The sequence below is a fragment of the Salmo salar genome, chromosome 16 (genome assembly GCF_965601325.2).
Source record: "Salmo salar chromosome 16, fSalSal1, whole genome shotgun sequence".
Classification (NCBI taxonomy): Eukaryota; Metazoa; Chordata; class Actinopteri; order Salmoniformes; family Salmonidae; genus Salmo; species Salmo salar.
This window is the reverse complement of record NC_138306.1, coordinates 60,825,087-60,841,847: the sequence shown is the minus strand read 5'-3', so window position 1 is coordinate 60,841,847 and position 16,761 is coordinate 60,825,087. Positions and strand designations below refer to the sequence as shown.

The 16,761-nt window shown below is 42.1% G+C and overlaps 1 protein-coding gene across 1 annotated transcript in view; it reads right to left on the bottom strand.

Moving 5' to 3' along the window:
* tmem45a (transmembrane protein 45a) overlaps positions 1–16,761 on the bottom strand; it is a 58,643-nt gene that overhangs the window by 22,616 nt on the left and 19,266 nt on the right. The window contains exons 2-3 of the mRNA XM_045697529.2: positions 9,656–9,869; positions 252–464 (exon numbers count right to left, since the gene is read on the bottom strand). Coding sequence (XP_045553485.1) covers positions 252–464; positions 9,656–9,851 — 409 coding nt within the window. The 5' untranslated portion in view covers positions 9,852–9,869. The remainder of the gene's footprint in view (positions 1–251; positions 465–9,655; positions 9,870–16,761) is intronic.

The window sequence follows — 16,761 nt, the reverse complement described above, 5'->3', positions numbered from 1 at the left end:
GCAATGCAGGTGTAGAAGCACGGTGGCTAGGAAAAACTCCCTAGAAAGGCAGGAACCTAGGAAGAAACCTAGAGAGGAACCAGGCTATGAGGGGTGGCCAGTCCTCTTCTGGCTGTGCCGGGTGGAGATGTTCATTCCAGTGGTGAACCCATTTTCTATGGCTGTAACACTGCATGTGAGCTAGCTAACTAATTACCAAAGCCTATTACCTCAGGACATCTCCATCTCCCCTGCCTGCCCAGACCTATTACCTTCTATGAAGAAGGCGATGGCCAACATTAGTCTGTCGAGGGCCAGTGGAGCAGCGTCGGTGGTGTGTACAATCAGAGACATGGCTCCAGCCAAGCAAAAGAAGAGATACATGGTGGAGTGCTGCCAGTTATGGAGTCTGTCCCAGTGATGCTCGCTGTAGTCATACAGGTGCAGCCGTGGCCCGTCTGATACAAACTGCTCCGCCAGCATCCCTGAAAAAAAAAACAGAACGGCAGGATTCTCTTAAACGTCCCAGAGAAAAGATTCTTGGTCTTTTAGAAATGTCTAATTTATGGCAGAGGGAAACTTCTGATCATAGTCTCCCTCTGCTATAAATGACCGTCAGCAGTCCAGCAACAAAACATCCTAAAACTCCCAGTTTGTCTGATCGTCCCCAGTCTGTTGTTTTAATTACAGACAGTACCAGCTAGTATATGGTGAATTTTCAAAACTCTTAGTACAAAGCTCCAAACTGGTAACACTCATAAAGCAGCCAGACAGCACATTCAAAACCTTTCATTGTGCATTCATTTTGTTTGTAGATATCTTTCACCACACAACCATTGATCCAAAATCTTTACTGTGAAACATTGGTTTAATCACCAAAACACAAAATAATGATATCTTCTCAATGTACAGTGAGGGGAAAAAAGTATTTGATCCCCTGCTGATTTTGTACGTTTGCCCACTGACAAAGAAAGGATCAGTCTATAATTTTAATGGGAGGTTTATTTGAACAGTGAGAGACAGAATAACAACAAAAACATCCAGAAAAACGCATGTCAAAAATGTTATAAATTGATTTGCATTTTAATTTATTTCCGCTCATGAAACATGGGACCAACACTTTACATGTTGCGCTTATATTTTTGTTCAGTATATATACAGTGCCTTCGGAAAGTATTCAGACCCTTTTCTATGAGACTCGAAATTGAGCTCAGGTGCATCCTGCAATTGTCCGTAGAGCTCCGAGACAGGATTGTGTCGAGGCACAGATCTGGGGAAGGGTACCAAAAAAAGTCTGCAGCATTGAAGGTCCCCAAGAACACATTGGCCTCCATCATTCTTAAATGGAAGAAGTTTGGAATCACCAAGACTCTTCCTAGAGCTGGCCGACCGGCTAAACTGAGCAATCAGAGGAGAAGGGCCTCGGTCAGGCAGGTGACCAAGAACCCGGTGGTCACTCTGACAGAGCTCTAGAGTTCCTCTGTGGAGATGGGAGAACCTTCCAGAAGGACAACCGTCTCTACAGCACTCCACTAATCAGACCTTTATGGTAGAGTTGTCAGACAGAAGCCACTCCTCAGTAGAAGGCACATGACATCCCACTTGGAGTTAGCCAAAAGGAACCTAAGGTACTCTGACCATGAGAAACAAGTTTCTCTGATCTGATGAAACCAAGATTTGGTTTGGCCTGAATGCCAAGCTGGAGGAAACCTGGCACCATCCCTACGGTGAAGCATGGTGGTGGCAGCATCATGCTGTGGGGATGTTTTTCAGCAGCAGGGACTGGGAGACTAGTCAGGATTAGTGATGCAGCAATATGACATTTTTGGCCGATACCGATATTGTAACGCGGGTCGTATAAAGGGGACCAAGGCGCAGCGTGTATAGTGCTCATATTTACTTTTAATGAATAACACTTTAACAAAAACAACAAAACGACCGACAACAGTTCCGTCAGGTGACATACACTAAACAGAAAACAACTACCCACAAAAACCCAGGAAGAAAAACTCCTACTTAAATATGATCTCTAATCAGAGGCAACGAGGATCAGCTGCCTCCAATTAGAGATCAACCCAAACAATCCCAACATAGAAATAGAAAAACTAGAACTTAAACATAGAAATAGAAAAACATAGAACAACCCAAAAACACCCTCTGTCACGCCCTGACCTACTCTACTATAGAAAATGACATCTTACTAGGATCAGGACGTGACAGATATCCAATATTTTCCTTGCGAATAAACCTGATACCGATAACCAATATAAACATTTTTACGGCCTTTTAAGCATTCGAGTACAGTTAAATAGTTAACACACACACATGGATGCAGCGGTCTAAGGCACTGCATCTCAGTGCAAGAGGCGTCACTACAGTCCCTGGTTCGAATCCAGGCTGTATCACATCCGGCCGTGATTGGGAGTCCCATAGGGTGGCGCTCAATTGCCCCAGCGTCGTCTGGGTTTGGCCGGGGTAGGCCATCATTGTAAATAAGAATTTGTTCTTACTGATTTCTATGGAACACCGTTTGGGTCTTTGCGTGTCAAAAAAGATACTACTTAACGCGATTTGACGTGTCAATTAAGCTTGTTGACCAATCAGGCCCTGAATATGACTGCACGTAACATAATAATTGAACGCGTTCATACATTTTTTACGTAGTTATTACACGATTACTCGTATTTCATACGTCATAACGATTCATCAGTGTATGCTATGATGCTGGTAAAGTTGTGTCGTGCACCTACAGTGGTGGTCATAAAGAAAAGCTAGCTAGCTCATGGATGCAAACAATGTTCTTCCCCAAAATCATAGCAAAACAACAATCTGTTTCAGTAGCTATAGTTAGCTAGCTAACTATATAGCTAGGTGTCATCATCTAAAATAACCCTCATTTATAAGACAGTTCTTATTTGATTAATGGTGGTCGGACCATCTATGTGAAGCTAGCCACAATAAGGATGAGCCACAACAGTGGACTTTGCGGTTACCCTTCAAAATAAAAGTATGACATAATTCTGTTATTTGTATTCATTTGCGTCACTGTGACATACTTCTATATTGAAGGCAAACCGCAAATTCCACTATTGTGCCTAATCCTTATTGTGTCTAGCTTCACAACACATAACCCGGTCTGGTCGAGCGTCACTAGCCAGGTGAAGCTAGCTGGCCGCTTATAACGTTAACGTTGGGCAACAGGGTTAAGTAGCTGGCTAGCTATTTATTTTCATGAACTGAAGTTCAATTTCAATAGGCGAACAACAAGCGGCAACCAAGCTAATACTTACAAGGATTCCTAAATCATTGCTAAGAATAATGAAAATGACTGCAGTTTGAGCTACAGGTCATTTTTTTCAGGCTGGTTGTATTGGTGCTAGCTAGGTACCAAGCTAAAGTTAGCTACCCCAGAAGTTGCGGTCGAACAAATAATGCTTTATTACCAATGCGGTATTGAAAACACATCGTTTGTGGCCGGTGTTTGCTTGTTTTGTCCAGCTCTGACAGTGCTACTGTATCTGTTTTGACACGCAAAGACTCAAATGGCGTTCCATAGTTAGTCTTGAAGCTGATAGCAGTGACGGTATTACTGTGTAACTCCGGTAGGGCAACATCTGAAAAATAGCGCACTTGGTGTACCGGTGCTCGACCAGTTGGCGAAAGCCAACATCACCCACGACAGAGAACGGTTGATTGTCAAAGGCAATGAATCCCATTATCTTGACTTTAATGGATTTCGCCTTTGAATTGTGTTGCTGAAAATGTCTTACTCTTTCAAATGACTGCTCGACTTGTTGATCCACACACAGATCCACACAGCAGACATTTTGGGCTAGTTTAGGAACACTGTGTTGCACGTGTAGCGCAAAATTTTCCGTGTCGTCATTACGTCATGTACCTACGTTATATAGGTAAGCACGTCAGCTTTGACATCGGTTTAGCATATCGGTGTTAAACTAGACATCGGCCGATACCGATTTTGGCATTTTTAGCTAATATCGGCTGATTCCGATATGTTCACCGATATATTGTGGATCGAGGGAAAGATGAAGGGAGAAAGTACAGAGAGATCCTTGATGAAAACCTGCTCCAGAGCCCTCAGGACCTCAGACTGGGGCGAAGTTTCACCTTCCAACAGGACAACGACCCTAAGCACACAGCCAAGAGAACGCAGGAGTGGCTTCGGGACAAGTCTCTGAATGTCCTTGAGTGGCCCAGCCAGAGCCCGGACTTGAACCCGATCGAACATCTCTGGAGAGACCTGAAAATAGCTGTGCAGCAACGCTCCCCATCCAACCTGACAGAGCTTGTGAAGATCTGCAGAGAAGAATGGGAGAAACTCCCCAAATACAGGTGTGCCAAGCTTGTAGTGTCATACCCAAGAAGACTCGAGGCTGTAATCCCTGCCAACGGTGCTTCAACAAAGTACTGAGTAAAGGGTCTGAATACTTATGTAAATGTAATATTTCAGGTTTTTTTTTTGCAAAAATGTCTAAAACCCAGTTTTTGTTGTGTGTAGATTGTTTTTTCTCTCATCAATGTAATCCATTTTAGAATAAAGCTGTAACTTAACGAAATGTGGAAAAAGTCAAGGGGTCTGAATACTTTCCGAATGCACCGTATATATAAAAAACATTTTATTTTTATAAAGAAATGTATTCACACAAGTAGTGCACTGGGCCTTTACTAGTCCTGTATTACAGTAGTGCACTGGGCCTTTACTAGTCCTGTATTACAGTAGTGCACTGGGCCTTTACTAGTCCTGTATTACAGTAGTGTACTGGGTCTTTACTAGTCCTGTATTACAGTAGTGCACTGGGCCTTTACTAGTCCTGTATTACAGTAGTGCACTGGGCCTTTACTAGTCCTGTATTACAGTAGTGCACTGGGCCTTTACTAGTCCTGTATTACAGTAGTGTACTGGGTCTTTACTAGTCCTGTATTACAGTAGTGTACTGGGCCTTTACTAGTCCTGTATTACAGTAGTGTACTGGGCCTTTACTAGTCCTGTATTACAGTAGTGTACTGGGCCTTTACTAGTCCTGTATTACAGTAGTGTACTGGGCCTTTACTAGTCCTGTATTACAGTAGTGTACTGGGTCTTTACTAGTCCTGTATTACAGTAGTGTACTGGGCCTTTACTAGTCCTGTATTACAGTAGTGTACTGGGCCTTTACTAGTCCTGTATTACAGTAGTGTACTGGGCCTTTACTAGTCCTGTATTATAGTAGTGTACTGGGTCTTTACTAGTCCTGTATTACAGTAGTGTACTAGTCCTGTATTACAGTAGTGTACTAGTCCTGTATTACAGTAGTGTACTGGTTCTGTATTACAGTAGTGTACTGGTTCTGTATTACAGTAGTGTACTGGTTCTGTATTACAGTAGTGTACTAGTCATGTATTACAGTAGTGTACTGGTCCTGTATTACAGTAGTGTACTGGTCCTGTATTACAGTAGTGTACTGGTCCTGTATTACAGTAGTGTACTGGTCCTGTATTACAGTAGTGTACTGGTCCTATATTACAGTAGTGTGCTAGTCCTGTATTACAGTAGTGTACTAGTCCTGTATTACAGTAGTGTACTGGTCCTGTATTACAGTAGTGTACTGGGTCTTTACTAGTCCTGTATTACAGTAGTGTACTGGTCCTGTATTACAGTATTACAGTACTGTATTGGCCTGTATTACAGTATTACAGTACTGTATTGGCCTGTATTACAGTACTGTATTGGCCTGTATTACAGTACTGTATTGCCCTGTATTACAGTATTACAGTACTGTATTGGCCTGTATTACAGTACTGTATTGCCCTGTATTACAGTATTACAGTACTGTATTGGCCTGTATTACAGTATTACAGTACTGTATTGGCCTGTATTACAGTATTACAGTACTGTATTGGCCTGTATTACAGTACTGTATTGGCCTGTATTGCCCTGTATTACAGTACTGTATTGGCCTGTATTGCCCTGTATTACAGTATTACAGTACTGTATTGGCCTGTATTACAGTATTACAGTACTGTATTGCCCTGTATTACAGTATTATAGTACTGTATTGGCCTGTATTACAGTACTGTATTGGCCTGTATTGCCCTGTATTACAGTATTATAGTACTGTATTGGCCTGTATTACAGTATTACAGTACTGTATTGCCCTGTATTACAGTATTACAGTACTGTATTGGCCTGTATTACAGTATTGTATTGCCCTGTATTACAGTATTACAGTACTGTATTGGCCTGTATTACAGTATTACAGTACTGTATTGGCCTGTATTACAGTATTACAGTACTGTATTGGCCTGTATTACAGTACTGTATTGGCCTGTATTGCCCTGTATTACAGTATTACAGTACTGTATTGGCCTGTATTACAGTACTGTATTGGCCTGTATTGCCCTGTATTACAGTATTACAGTACTGTATTGGCCTGTATTACAGTATTACAGTACTGTATTGCCCTGTATTACAGTATTATAGTACTGTATTGGCCTGTATTACAGTACTGTATTGGCCTGTATTGCCCTGTATTACAGTATTATAGTACTGTATTGGCCTGTATTACAGTATTACAGTACTGTATTGGCCTGTATTACAGTATTACAGTACTGTATTGGCCTGTATTACAGTACTGTATTGGCCTGTATTGCCCTGTATTACAGTATTACAGTACTGTATTGGCCTGTATTACAGTATTACAGTACTGTATTGCCCTGTATTACAGTATTATAGTACTGTATTGGCCTGTATTACAGTACTGTATTGGCCTGTATTGCAGTATTACAGTATTACAGTACTGTATTGGCCTGTATTACAGTATTACAGTACTGTATTGCCCTGTATTACAGTATTACAGTACTGTATTGGCCTGTATTACAGTACTGTATTGGCCTGTATTGCCCTGTATTACAGTATTACAGTACTGTATTGGCCTGTATTACAGTATTACAGTACTGTATTGCCCTGTATTACATTATTATAGTACTGTATTGGCCTGTATTACAGTACTGTATTGGCCTGTATTGCCCTGTATTACAGTATTATAGTACTGTATTGGCCTGTATTACAGTATTACAGTACTGTATTGCCCTGTATTACAGTATTACAGTACTGTATTGGCCTGTATTACAGTATTATATTGCCCTGTATTACAGTATTACAGTACTGTATTGGCCTGTATTACAGTATTACAGTACTGTATTGGCCTGTATTACAGTATTACAGTACTGTATTGCCCTGTATTACAGTATTATAGTACTGTATTGGCCTGTATTACAGTATTACAGTACTGTATTGGCCTGTATTACAGTATTACAGTACTGTATTGGCCTGTATTACAGTATTACAGTACTGTATTGGCCTGTATTACAGTATTACAGTACTGTATTGGCCTGTATTACAGTACTGTATTGGCCTGTATTACAGTATTACAGTACTGTATTGGCCTGTATTACAGTATTCAGTACTGTATTGGCCTGTATTACAGTACTGCCCTGTATTACAGTACTGTATTGGCCTGTATTACAGTATTATAGTACTGTATTGGCCGGTATTACAGTATTACAGTACTGTATTGCCCTGTATTACAGTATTATAGTACTGTATTGGCCTGTATTACAGTATTACAGTACTGTATTGGCCTGTATTACAGTATTACAGTACTGTATTGGCCTGTATTACAGTATTACAGTACTGTATTGCCCTGTATTACAGTATTATAGTACTGTATTGGCCTGTATTACAGTATTACAGTACTGTATTGCCCTGTATTACAGTATTATAGTACTGTATTGGCCTGTATTACAGTATTACAGTACTGTATTGCCCTGTATTACAGTATTATAGTACTGTATTGGCCTGTATTACAGTATTGTATTGCCCTGTATTACAGTATTACAGTACTGTATTGCCCTGTATTACAGTATTATAGTACTGTATTGGCCTGTATTACAGTACTGTATTGCCCTGTATTACAGTATTACAGTACTGTATTGGCCTGTATTACAGTATTACAGTACTGTATTGCCCTGTATTACAGTATTATAGTACTGTATTGCCCTGTATTACAGTATTACAGTACTGTATTGGCCTGTATTACAGTATTATAGTACTGTATTGCCCTGTATTACAGTATTACAGTACTGTATTGCCCTGTATTACAGTATTATAGTACTGTATTGGCCTGTATTACAGTATTACAGTACTGTATTGCCCTGTATTACAGTATTACAGTACTGTATTGGCCTGTATTACAGTATTACAGTACTGTATTGCCCTGTATTGCCCTGTATTACAGTATTATAGTACTGTATTGGCCTGTATTACAGTATTACAGTACTGTATTGCCCTGTATTACAGTATTATAGTACTGTATTGGCCTGTATTACAGTATTACAGTACTGTATTGCCCTGTATTACAGTATTATAGTACTGTATTGGCCTGTATTACAGTATTACAGTACTGTATTGCCCAACGCAATTTAAGTAAAGTGATTCGATTTGTTACATAGAGATTTTTTTTTAACTTTCTCTGAAGTAAAACCATAATAGTCATCATCATAGTTGGACATTGGTGTATACAGTGATCAAATTTGATGACCAATTTATGCAGAAATCCAGGTAATTCCAAAGGGTTCACATACTTTTTCTTACCACTGTATATCATACTTGTTATGTTTCTACTTTACAGACATATATTTCCATTAGTAGTAGTAGTTCTCATAATCTGTAGTGGACAACCCAGTTTACATGTAAAATCTATAAATTTAACAAACGTTTAAGTAATAGTAAAATATTTTTAACAAAAGAGAATCATATCAAAAGTGTGCATCTCATTGTGAAAGGCAATGACTTTATATGAACACATATTGCAATGTGAAACATGCATTTGGAGAAGAAATACTGATTAAGTTTAATGAAAAAGTAACTGTATAATTTTGTGTGTTGCACGTAGTCAATTGAAAATGTTGGGCCTCCAAAATGGCACAGCGATAAAGCACTGCATCGCAGTGCTGAGGTGCCACTACAGCCTCAGGTTCGATCCCAGGCTGTCACGGCCGGCCGTGACTGGGGCCGTGACTGGGAGACCCATGGGGCGGCGCACAATTGTCCCAGCGTTGTCTGGTTTAGAGGAGGGTTTGGCCGGGGTCTCATTGTGCTGTGGCGGGCCGTGCACCTGCAAGCTGACTTCAGTCGGACGGTGTTTCCTCCGACACATTGGTGCGGCTGGCTTCCGTGTTAAGCGAACAGTGTGTCAAGAAGCAGTGTGGCTAGGCAGGTGTGGCAAGGCAGAGTCCGCAGGGGAGTTGCAGCGATGAGACAAGATCAGAACTACCATTTGGATATTCCGAAAAAAGGGGTAAAAAAAATGTGCTTAGAGTTTTGAAACAACTGCCTTTTTGATGATCTTAAATTTTTTGTCATTTAGCAGACGCTCTTATCCCGAGCAACTTACAGTAGTGAATTCATACATTTCATTTCATGGATTTGTACTGGCCCCCCGTGGGAATCGAACCCACAACCCTGGCGTTGCACACACCATGCTGGCGTTGCAAACACCATGCTCTACCAACTGAGCCACAGGGAAGGCTGTTTTGAGTGTTGTGTGTTGTGAAAATTGCACCAAAGTGATAAAAAAACCCATATAATATGGATGCTCAGGGTGTTGATGCTCACCAACCACGGAGAAGAAGAGGGTGACAGATCCCTCGATGACCTCTAGGCGGCGCTGTGTGGATCGGCTGGCCAGCCGGGTGGAGCCCAGACTCTTGTTCCTGAGGGTGGCGTACCATAGAGAGTACTTTCCCGCCCACCACAGACCCGCGATCAGGAAGAAACTACCCGGCAATGCATGGCCCTTAAAACTACCCATAATCCTTCACTGGAATACCTGGAACACAGAGAGAGGGGACGGACGGTCAGAACTCAGAAAAGTCTGATATCTGGTGATGAGAAAAGTATCTTATTCTTAAGATTGGGCAACAAGAAATGTGGTGTTAAAGTGGTTTACAAACTTTTTATAGTCCCGTACCCCTTCAAACATTCAACCTCCAGCTGTACCCCCTCTAGCACCAGGGTCAGCGCTCTCTCAAATGTTGTTTTCTGCCATCATTGTAGCCTGCCACACACACACTATACGATACATTTATTAAACATAAGAATGAGTGTGAGTTTCTGTCACAACCCGGCTCAAGGGAAGTGACAAAGAGCTCTTATTGGACAAGGGCACAAATAATAATAATCAATAATTTTGCTCTTTATTAAACCATCTTACATATAAAACCTTATTTGTTCATAAAAAATGGTGAATAACTCACCACAGGTTAATGAGAAGGATGTGCTTGAAAGGATGCTCATAACTCTGCAATGTTGGGTTTTATTGGAGAGAGCCTCAGTCTTAAATCATTTCCCACACACAGTCTGTGCCTGTATTTAGTTTTCATGCTAGTGAGGGCCGAGGATCCACTCTCACATAGGTATGTGGTTGCAAAGGGCATAAGTGTCTTAACAGCAGGATTTGCCAAAGCAGGATACTCTGAGCGCAGCCCAATCCAATAATCTGGCAGTTGCTTCTGAGTAAATAAAATGTTCACAGAACCGCTTGTTGCGATTTCGATGAGTCTCTCTTGTTCAGATATCGGTAAGTGGACTGGAGGCAGGGCATGAAAGGGATAACGAATCCAGTTGTTTGTGTCGTCCGTTTCAGGAAAGTACCTGCGTAATTGAGCACCCAGCTCACTCAGGTGCTTCACTATATCACATTTGACATTGTTCCCGTAAGCTTGAGTTCATTTGCACACAAAAAATCATACAATGATGGAAAGACCTGTGTGTTGTCCTTGTTAATGCAGACAGAGAAGAGCTCCAACTTCTTAATCATATCATTGCATAGTGCTGAAAATAAAAGAGAGTTCAGGGGCCTTGCTTTAAACCTGTTGGGGCTCGGGGGCAGTATTGAGACATTTTGAAAAAAATATGTGCCCATTTTTAACTGCCTCCTACACCAACTCAGAAGCTAGGATATGCATATTATTAACACATTCGGATAGAAAACACTCTGAATTTTCTAAAACAGTTTGAATGGTGTCTGTAAGTATAACAAAACTCATATTGCATGCTAAAACCTGTGAAAAATAGATCCCAAAAAAATGTGAATATTGTGACTGTACTATTTAGTGTCATTGTTTTATAGATACCATAGTGAGAAAGGATTCATTTCGCAACACCTACGGCTTCCACTAGATGTCAACGATCTTTATAAAGTTGTTTGAAGCGTCTATGATAAACAGAGAGCAAATTAGAATCCAAGGAAGTTGACATGTCATCACTTCATTTTTTTGCGCCTGCGCATAAATCTGAGAAACGTGAGTTTTGTCTTCATTGTTTATCTAGACATAGGATAGGTTGTGTGAAAATATTACTGATGTTTAACGTTAAAAATGGACCAAAACATTAATGCTAAACAACATTTGACATGTTTGAACGAACATAAATAGATTATTTACTAGTTTTTTTTAGCTTTTCGGCGTGATTTTACAGTCCCCCCACCACGTTTTGTGGGAGCATAATGAACGCTAAGTACTTGGTGTTATTTGGACATAAATTATGAACTTTGTCAAAAGAAACCACATTTGTTCCGGACCTGGGATGCCTTCCGGACCTGGGATGCCTGCCTTCTGATGGAGATAATCAAAGGTAAGGGGATATTTACAATGTTATTATCGATTTTAGATGATGCTAACTGTATAGCATAGCCTGTTGTTCTTAGCATAGCACCCCGTTTATTGCAAAATGTGATTTCCCAGTAAAGTTATTTTGAGATCTGGCCATTCGGTAGCAATTACGAGATGATAATATATTATTCTTTGAATGACAATATTATAATTTACCAATGTTTTCGAATAGTAATTTTGTAATGTTCACCGGAAGCATTTCAGAGAAGAAAAAAATCTGAATTTCACGCTACTGTAAAATGCTGTTTTTGGATATAAATATGAACTTGATGGAACAAAAAATGCATGTATTGTATAACATAATGTCCTAGGAGTGTCATCTGATGGAGATTGACAAAAGTTAGTGCATAATTCAAGCTGGTTTCTGCTTTTGGTGACGCCTGACCTTGAATTGAAAATGGATGTTTGTACTTTTGTGGCTATGTACTGTCCTAACATAATCTAACTTTATGCTTTTGCCGTAAAGCCTCTTTGAAAATCGAACAATGTGGTTAGATTAAGGAGATGTTTATCATTTCAATTGTGTAAAATAGTTGATTGTTTGAGAAATTGAAATTATTAGATTTTTGATGTTTTGAATTTCCAGCCTTGTTAGCAATCCCGGCTCGGGGTTCATTGCTAACCTGTAGCCCCAACAGGTTTTAACAAAGTTAACCATTTTCACTGTAGTGTCCAAAACGTCTTTCAAGCTGTCAGGCATTCTCTTGGCAGCAAGAGCCTCTCGGTGGATGCTGCAGTGGACCCAAGTGGCGTCGGGAGCAACTGCTTGCACGCGCGTTACCACTCCACTATGTCTCCCTGTCATGGCTTTTGCGCCATCAGTACAGATACCAACACATCTTGACCACCAAAGTCCATTTGATGTCACAAAAGCTGTCCAGTACTTTAAAAATATCCTCTTCTGTTGTCCTGGTTTCCAGTGGTTTGCAGAAGAGGATGTCTTCCTTAATTGACCCCCCGTAAACGTAACGGACATATACCAGAAGCTGTGCCAGGCCCGCCACGTCTGTTGACTCATCCAGCTGTAACGCATAGAATTCACTGGCTTGTCGAATAGTAATTTGTTGCTAGCATTGGATGTGCTCGTGGAAGCAGAACAACTTGTGTCGTTGACAGGTGCAGGTGTAGTACTGCTGGTAGTAGCAGGTGTAGTACTGCTGGTAGCAGCAGGTGTAGTACTGCTGGTAGTAGCAGGTGTAGTACTGCTGGTAGTAGCAGGTGTAGTGCTGCTGGTAGTAGCAGGTGTAGTGCTGCTGGTAGTAGCAGGTGTAGTGCTGCTGGTAGTAGCAGGTGTAGTGCTGCTGGTAGTAGCAGGTGTAGTACTGCTGGTAGTAGCAGGTGTAGTACTGCTGGTAGTAGCAGGTGTAGTGCTGCTGGTAGTAGCAGGTGTAGTACTGCTGGTAGTAGCAGGTGTAGTACTGCTGGTAGTAGCAGGTGTAGTACTGCTGGTAGTAGCAGGTGTAGTACTGCTGGTAGTAGCAGGTGTAGTGCTGCTGGTAGTAGCAGGTGTAGTGCTGCTGGTAGTAGCAGGTGTAGTGCTGCTGGTAGTAGCAGGTGTAGTACTGCTGGTAGTAGCAGGTGTAGTACTGCTGGTAGTAGCAGGTGTAGTACTGCTGGTAGTAGCAGGTGTAGTACTGCTGGTAGTAGCAGGTGTAGTACTGCTGGTAGTAGCAGGTGTAGTACTGCTGGTAGTAGCAGTAGTACCAGTAGAGCTGGTATGTGTCTCTATGGACGCGGGCCTTACTTTCTTTTAGCCATTTATCCATTTTCGAGCAAACGGAATGAGCAACAGCTCCGTTCGGCTACATACGGACCGTTAGTGGAATTCCCTGAAGAGAGTAACGGTTAATGTGATTGGATGTTCATTATTTGACTCGGCTTCCTGTATTTGACATTGTGTTGTTATTTCGCTGAACACTAGATGGTTTCATTTTATTTTTGGCAAACGAGACTACTCAGGCAAGAAAAAAAACAGTTCTCTGTTAAAGGAGACCAGACCCAAACAGCTCTGTTAAACGAGACCAGAACCAAACAGCCCTGTTAAAGGAGACCAGAACCAAACAGCTCTGTTAAAGGAGACCAGAACCAAACAGCCCTGTTAAAGGAGACCAGAACCAAACAGCTCTGTTAAAGGAGACCAGAACCAAACAGTTCTGTTAAAGGAGACCAGAACCAAACAGTTCTCTGTTAAAGGAGACCAGAACCAAACAGCCCTGTTAAAGGAGACCAGAACCAAACAGCTCTGTTAAAGGAGACCAGAACCAAACAGTTCTGTTAAAGGAGACCAGAACCAAACAGCTCTGTTAAAGGAGACCAGAACCAAACAGTTCTCTGTTAAAGGAGACCAGAACCAAACAGTTCTCTGTTAAAGGAGACCAGAACCAAACAGCCCTGTTAAACGAGACCAGAACCAAACAGTTCTCTGTTAAACGATACCAGAACCAAACAGCTCTGTTAAAGGAGACCAGAACCAAACAGTTCTCTGTTAAAGGAGACCAGAACCAAACAGCTCTGTTAAACGAGACCAGAACCAAACAGCCCTGTTAAAGGAGACCAGAACCAAACAGTTCTCTGTTAAAGGAGACCAGAACCAAACAGCTCTGTTAAACGAGACCAGAACCAAACAGCCCTGTTAAAGGAGACCAGAACCAAACAGCCCTGTTAAACGAGACCAGAACCAAACAGCTCTGTTAAAGGAGACCAGAACCAAACAGCCCTGTTAAAGGAGACCAGAACCAAACAGTTCTCTGTTAAACGAGACCAGAACCAAACAGCCCTGTTAAACGAGACCAGAACCAAACAGTTCTCTGTTAAACGAGACCAGAACCAAACAGCTCTGTTAAACGAGACCAGAACCAAACAGCCCTGTTAAGCCCCGAACTCTATCTACACCTGGGCAGGTGGAAAAACTGAGGAGCTTCGATGCTGGCTTACGTCTGGTTGGGTGGAGGCTACTGGGTGGCTCCACCCACCCAAGAAGACTCCAGGCTGTAATCGCTGCCTAAGGTGCTTCAACAAAGTACTGAGTAAAGGGTTAGATTTAGTTTTATATATACATTTGCAAACATTTCTAAAAATCTGTTTCTGCTTAGTCGTCATTATGGGGTATTGTGTGTAGACTAATGAGGGCGAAAAACAATTGAATCAATTTAAGAATAAGTGTAATTTAACAAATGTGGAATAACTAAAGGGGTCTGAATACTTTCTGAATGCACTATATCTCTGGATGAAGAGATCCCTTTCATTCAACAGCAGCATATCAATTAATTGGTCTATTTACATCTCAAACAGCCTGAGTCTTTCATCCTTTGTTCCCTTGAATGAATGTAATTAATTGACAGACAGACAGACTTAGCAGAAGGTGATAAACAAGAGGGAAAACATGGACTAGACTCACGGACTAGACTCTCTACACAGTAAAACTACTGATGGACTAGACTCTCTACACAGTAAAACTACTGATGGACTAGACTCTCTACACAGTAAAACTACTGATGGACTAGACTCTCTACACAGTAAAACTACTGATGGACTAGACTCTCTACACAGTAAAACTACTGATGGACTAGACTCTCTACACAGTAAAACTACTGATGGACTAGACTCTCTACACAGTAAAACTACTGATGGAATATATACACATTATATACACTGCTCAAAATAATAAAGGGAACACTTAAACAACACATCCTAGATCTGAATGAAAGAAATAATCTTATTAACTACATTTTTCTTTACATAGTTGAATGTGCTGACAACAAAATCACACAAAAATAATCAATGGAAATCCAATTTATCAACCCATGGAGGTCTGGATTTGGAGTCACACTCAAAATTAAAGTGGAAAACCACACTACATGCTGATCCAACTATGATGTAATGTCATTAAAACAAGTCAAAATGAGGCTCAGTAGTGTGTGTGGCCTCCACGTGCCTGTATGACCTCCCTACAACGCCTGGGCATGCTCCTGATGAGGTGGCGGATGGTCTCCTGAGGGATCTCCTCCCAGACCTGGACTAAAGCATCCGCCAACTCCTGGACAGTCTGTGGTGCAACGTAGCGTTGGTGGATGGAGCGAGACATGATGTCCCAGATGTGCTCAATTGGATTCAGGTCTGGGGAACGGGCGGGCCAGTCCATAGCATCAATGCCTTCCTCTTGCAGGAACTGCTGACACACTCCAGCCACATGAGGTCTAGTATTGTCTTGCATTAGGAGGAACCCAGGGCCAACCGCACCAGCATATGGTCTCACAAGGGGTCTGGGGATCTCATCTCGGTACCTAATGGCAGTCAGGCTACCTCTGGCGAGCACATGGAGGGCTGTGCGGCCCCCCAAAGAAATGCCACCCCACACCATGACTGACCCACCGCCAAACCGGTCATGCTGGAGGATGTTGCAGGCAGCAGAACGTTCTCCACGGCGTCTCCAGACTCTGTCACGTATGTCATGTGCTCAGTGTGAACCTGCTTTCATCTGTGAAGAGCACAGGGCGCCAGTGGCAAATTTGCCAATCTTGGTGTTCTCTGGCAAATGCCAAACATCCTCCACGGTGTTGGGCTGTAAGCACAACCCCCACCTGTGGACGTCGGGCCCTCATACCACCCTCATGGAGTCTGTTTCTGACCGTTTGAGCAGACACATGCACATTTGTGGCCTGCTGGAGGTCATTTTGCAGGGCTCTGGCAGTGCTCCTCCTGCTCCTCCTTGCACAAAGGCGGAGGTAGCGGTCCTGCTGCTGGGTTGTTGCCCTCCTACGGCCTCCTCCACGTCTCCTGATGTACTGGCCTGTCTCCTGGTAGCGCCTCCATGCTCTGGACACTACGCTGACAGACACAGCAAACCTTCTTGCCACAGCTCGCATTGATGTGCCATCCTGGATGATCTGCACTACCTGAGCCACTTGTGTGGGTTGTAGACTCCGTCTCATGCTACCACTAGAGTGAAAGCACCGCCAGCATTCAAAAGTGACCAAAACATCAGCCAGGAAGCATAAGAACTGAGAAGTGGTCTGTGGTCACCACCTGCCGAACCACTCCTTTATTGGG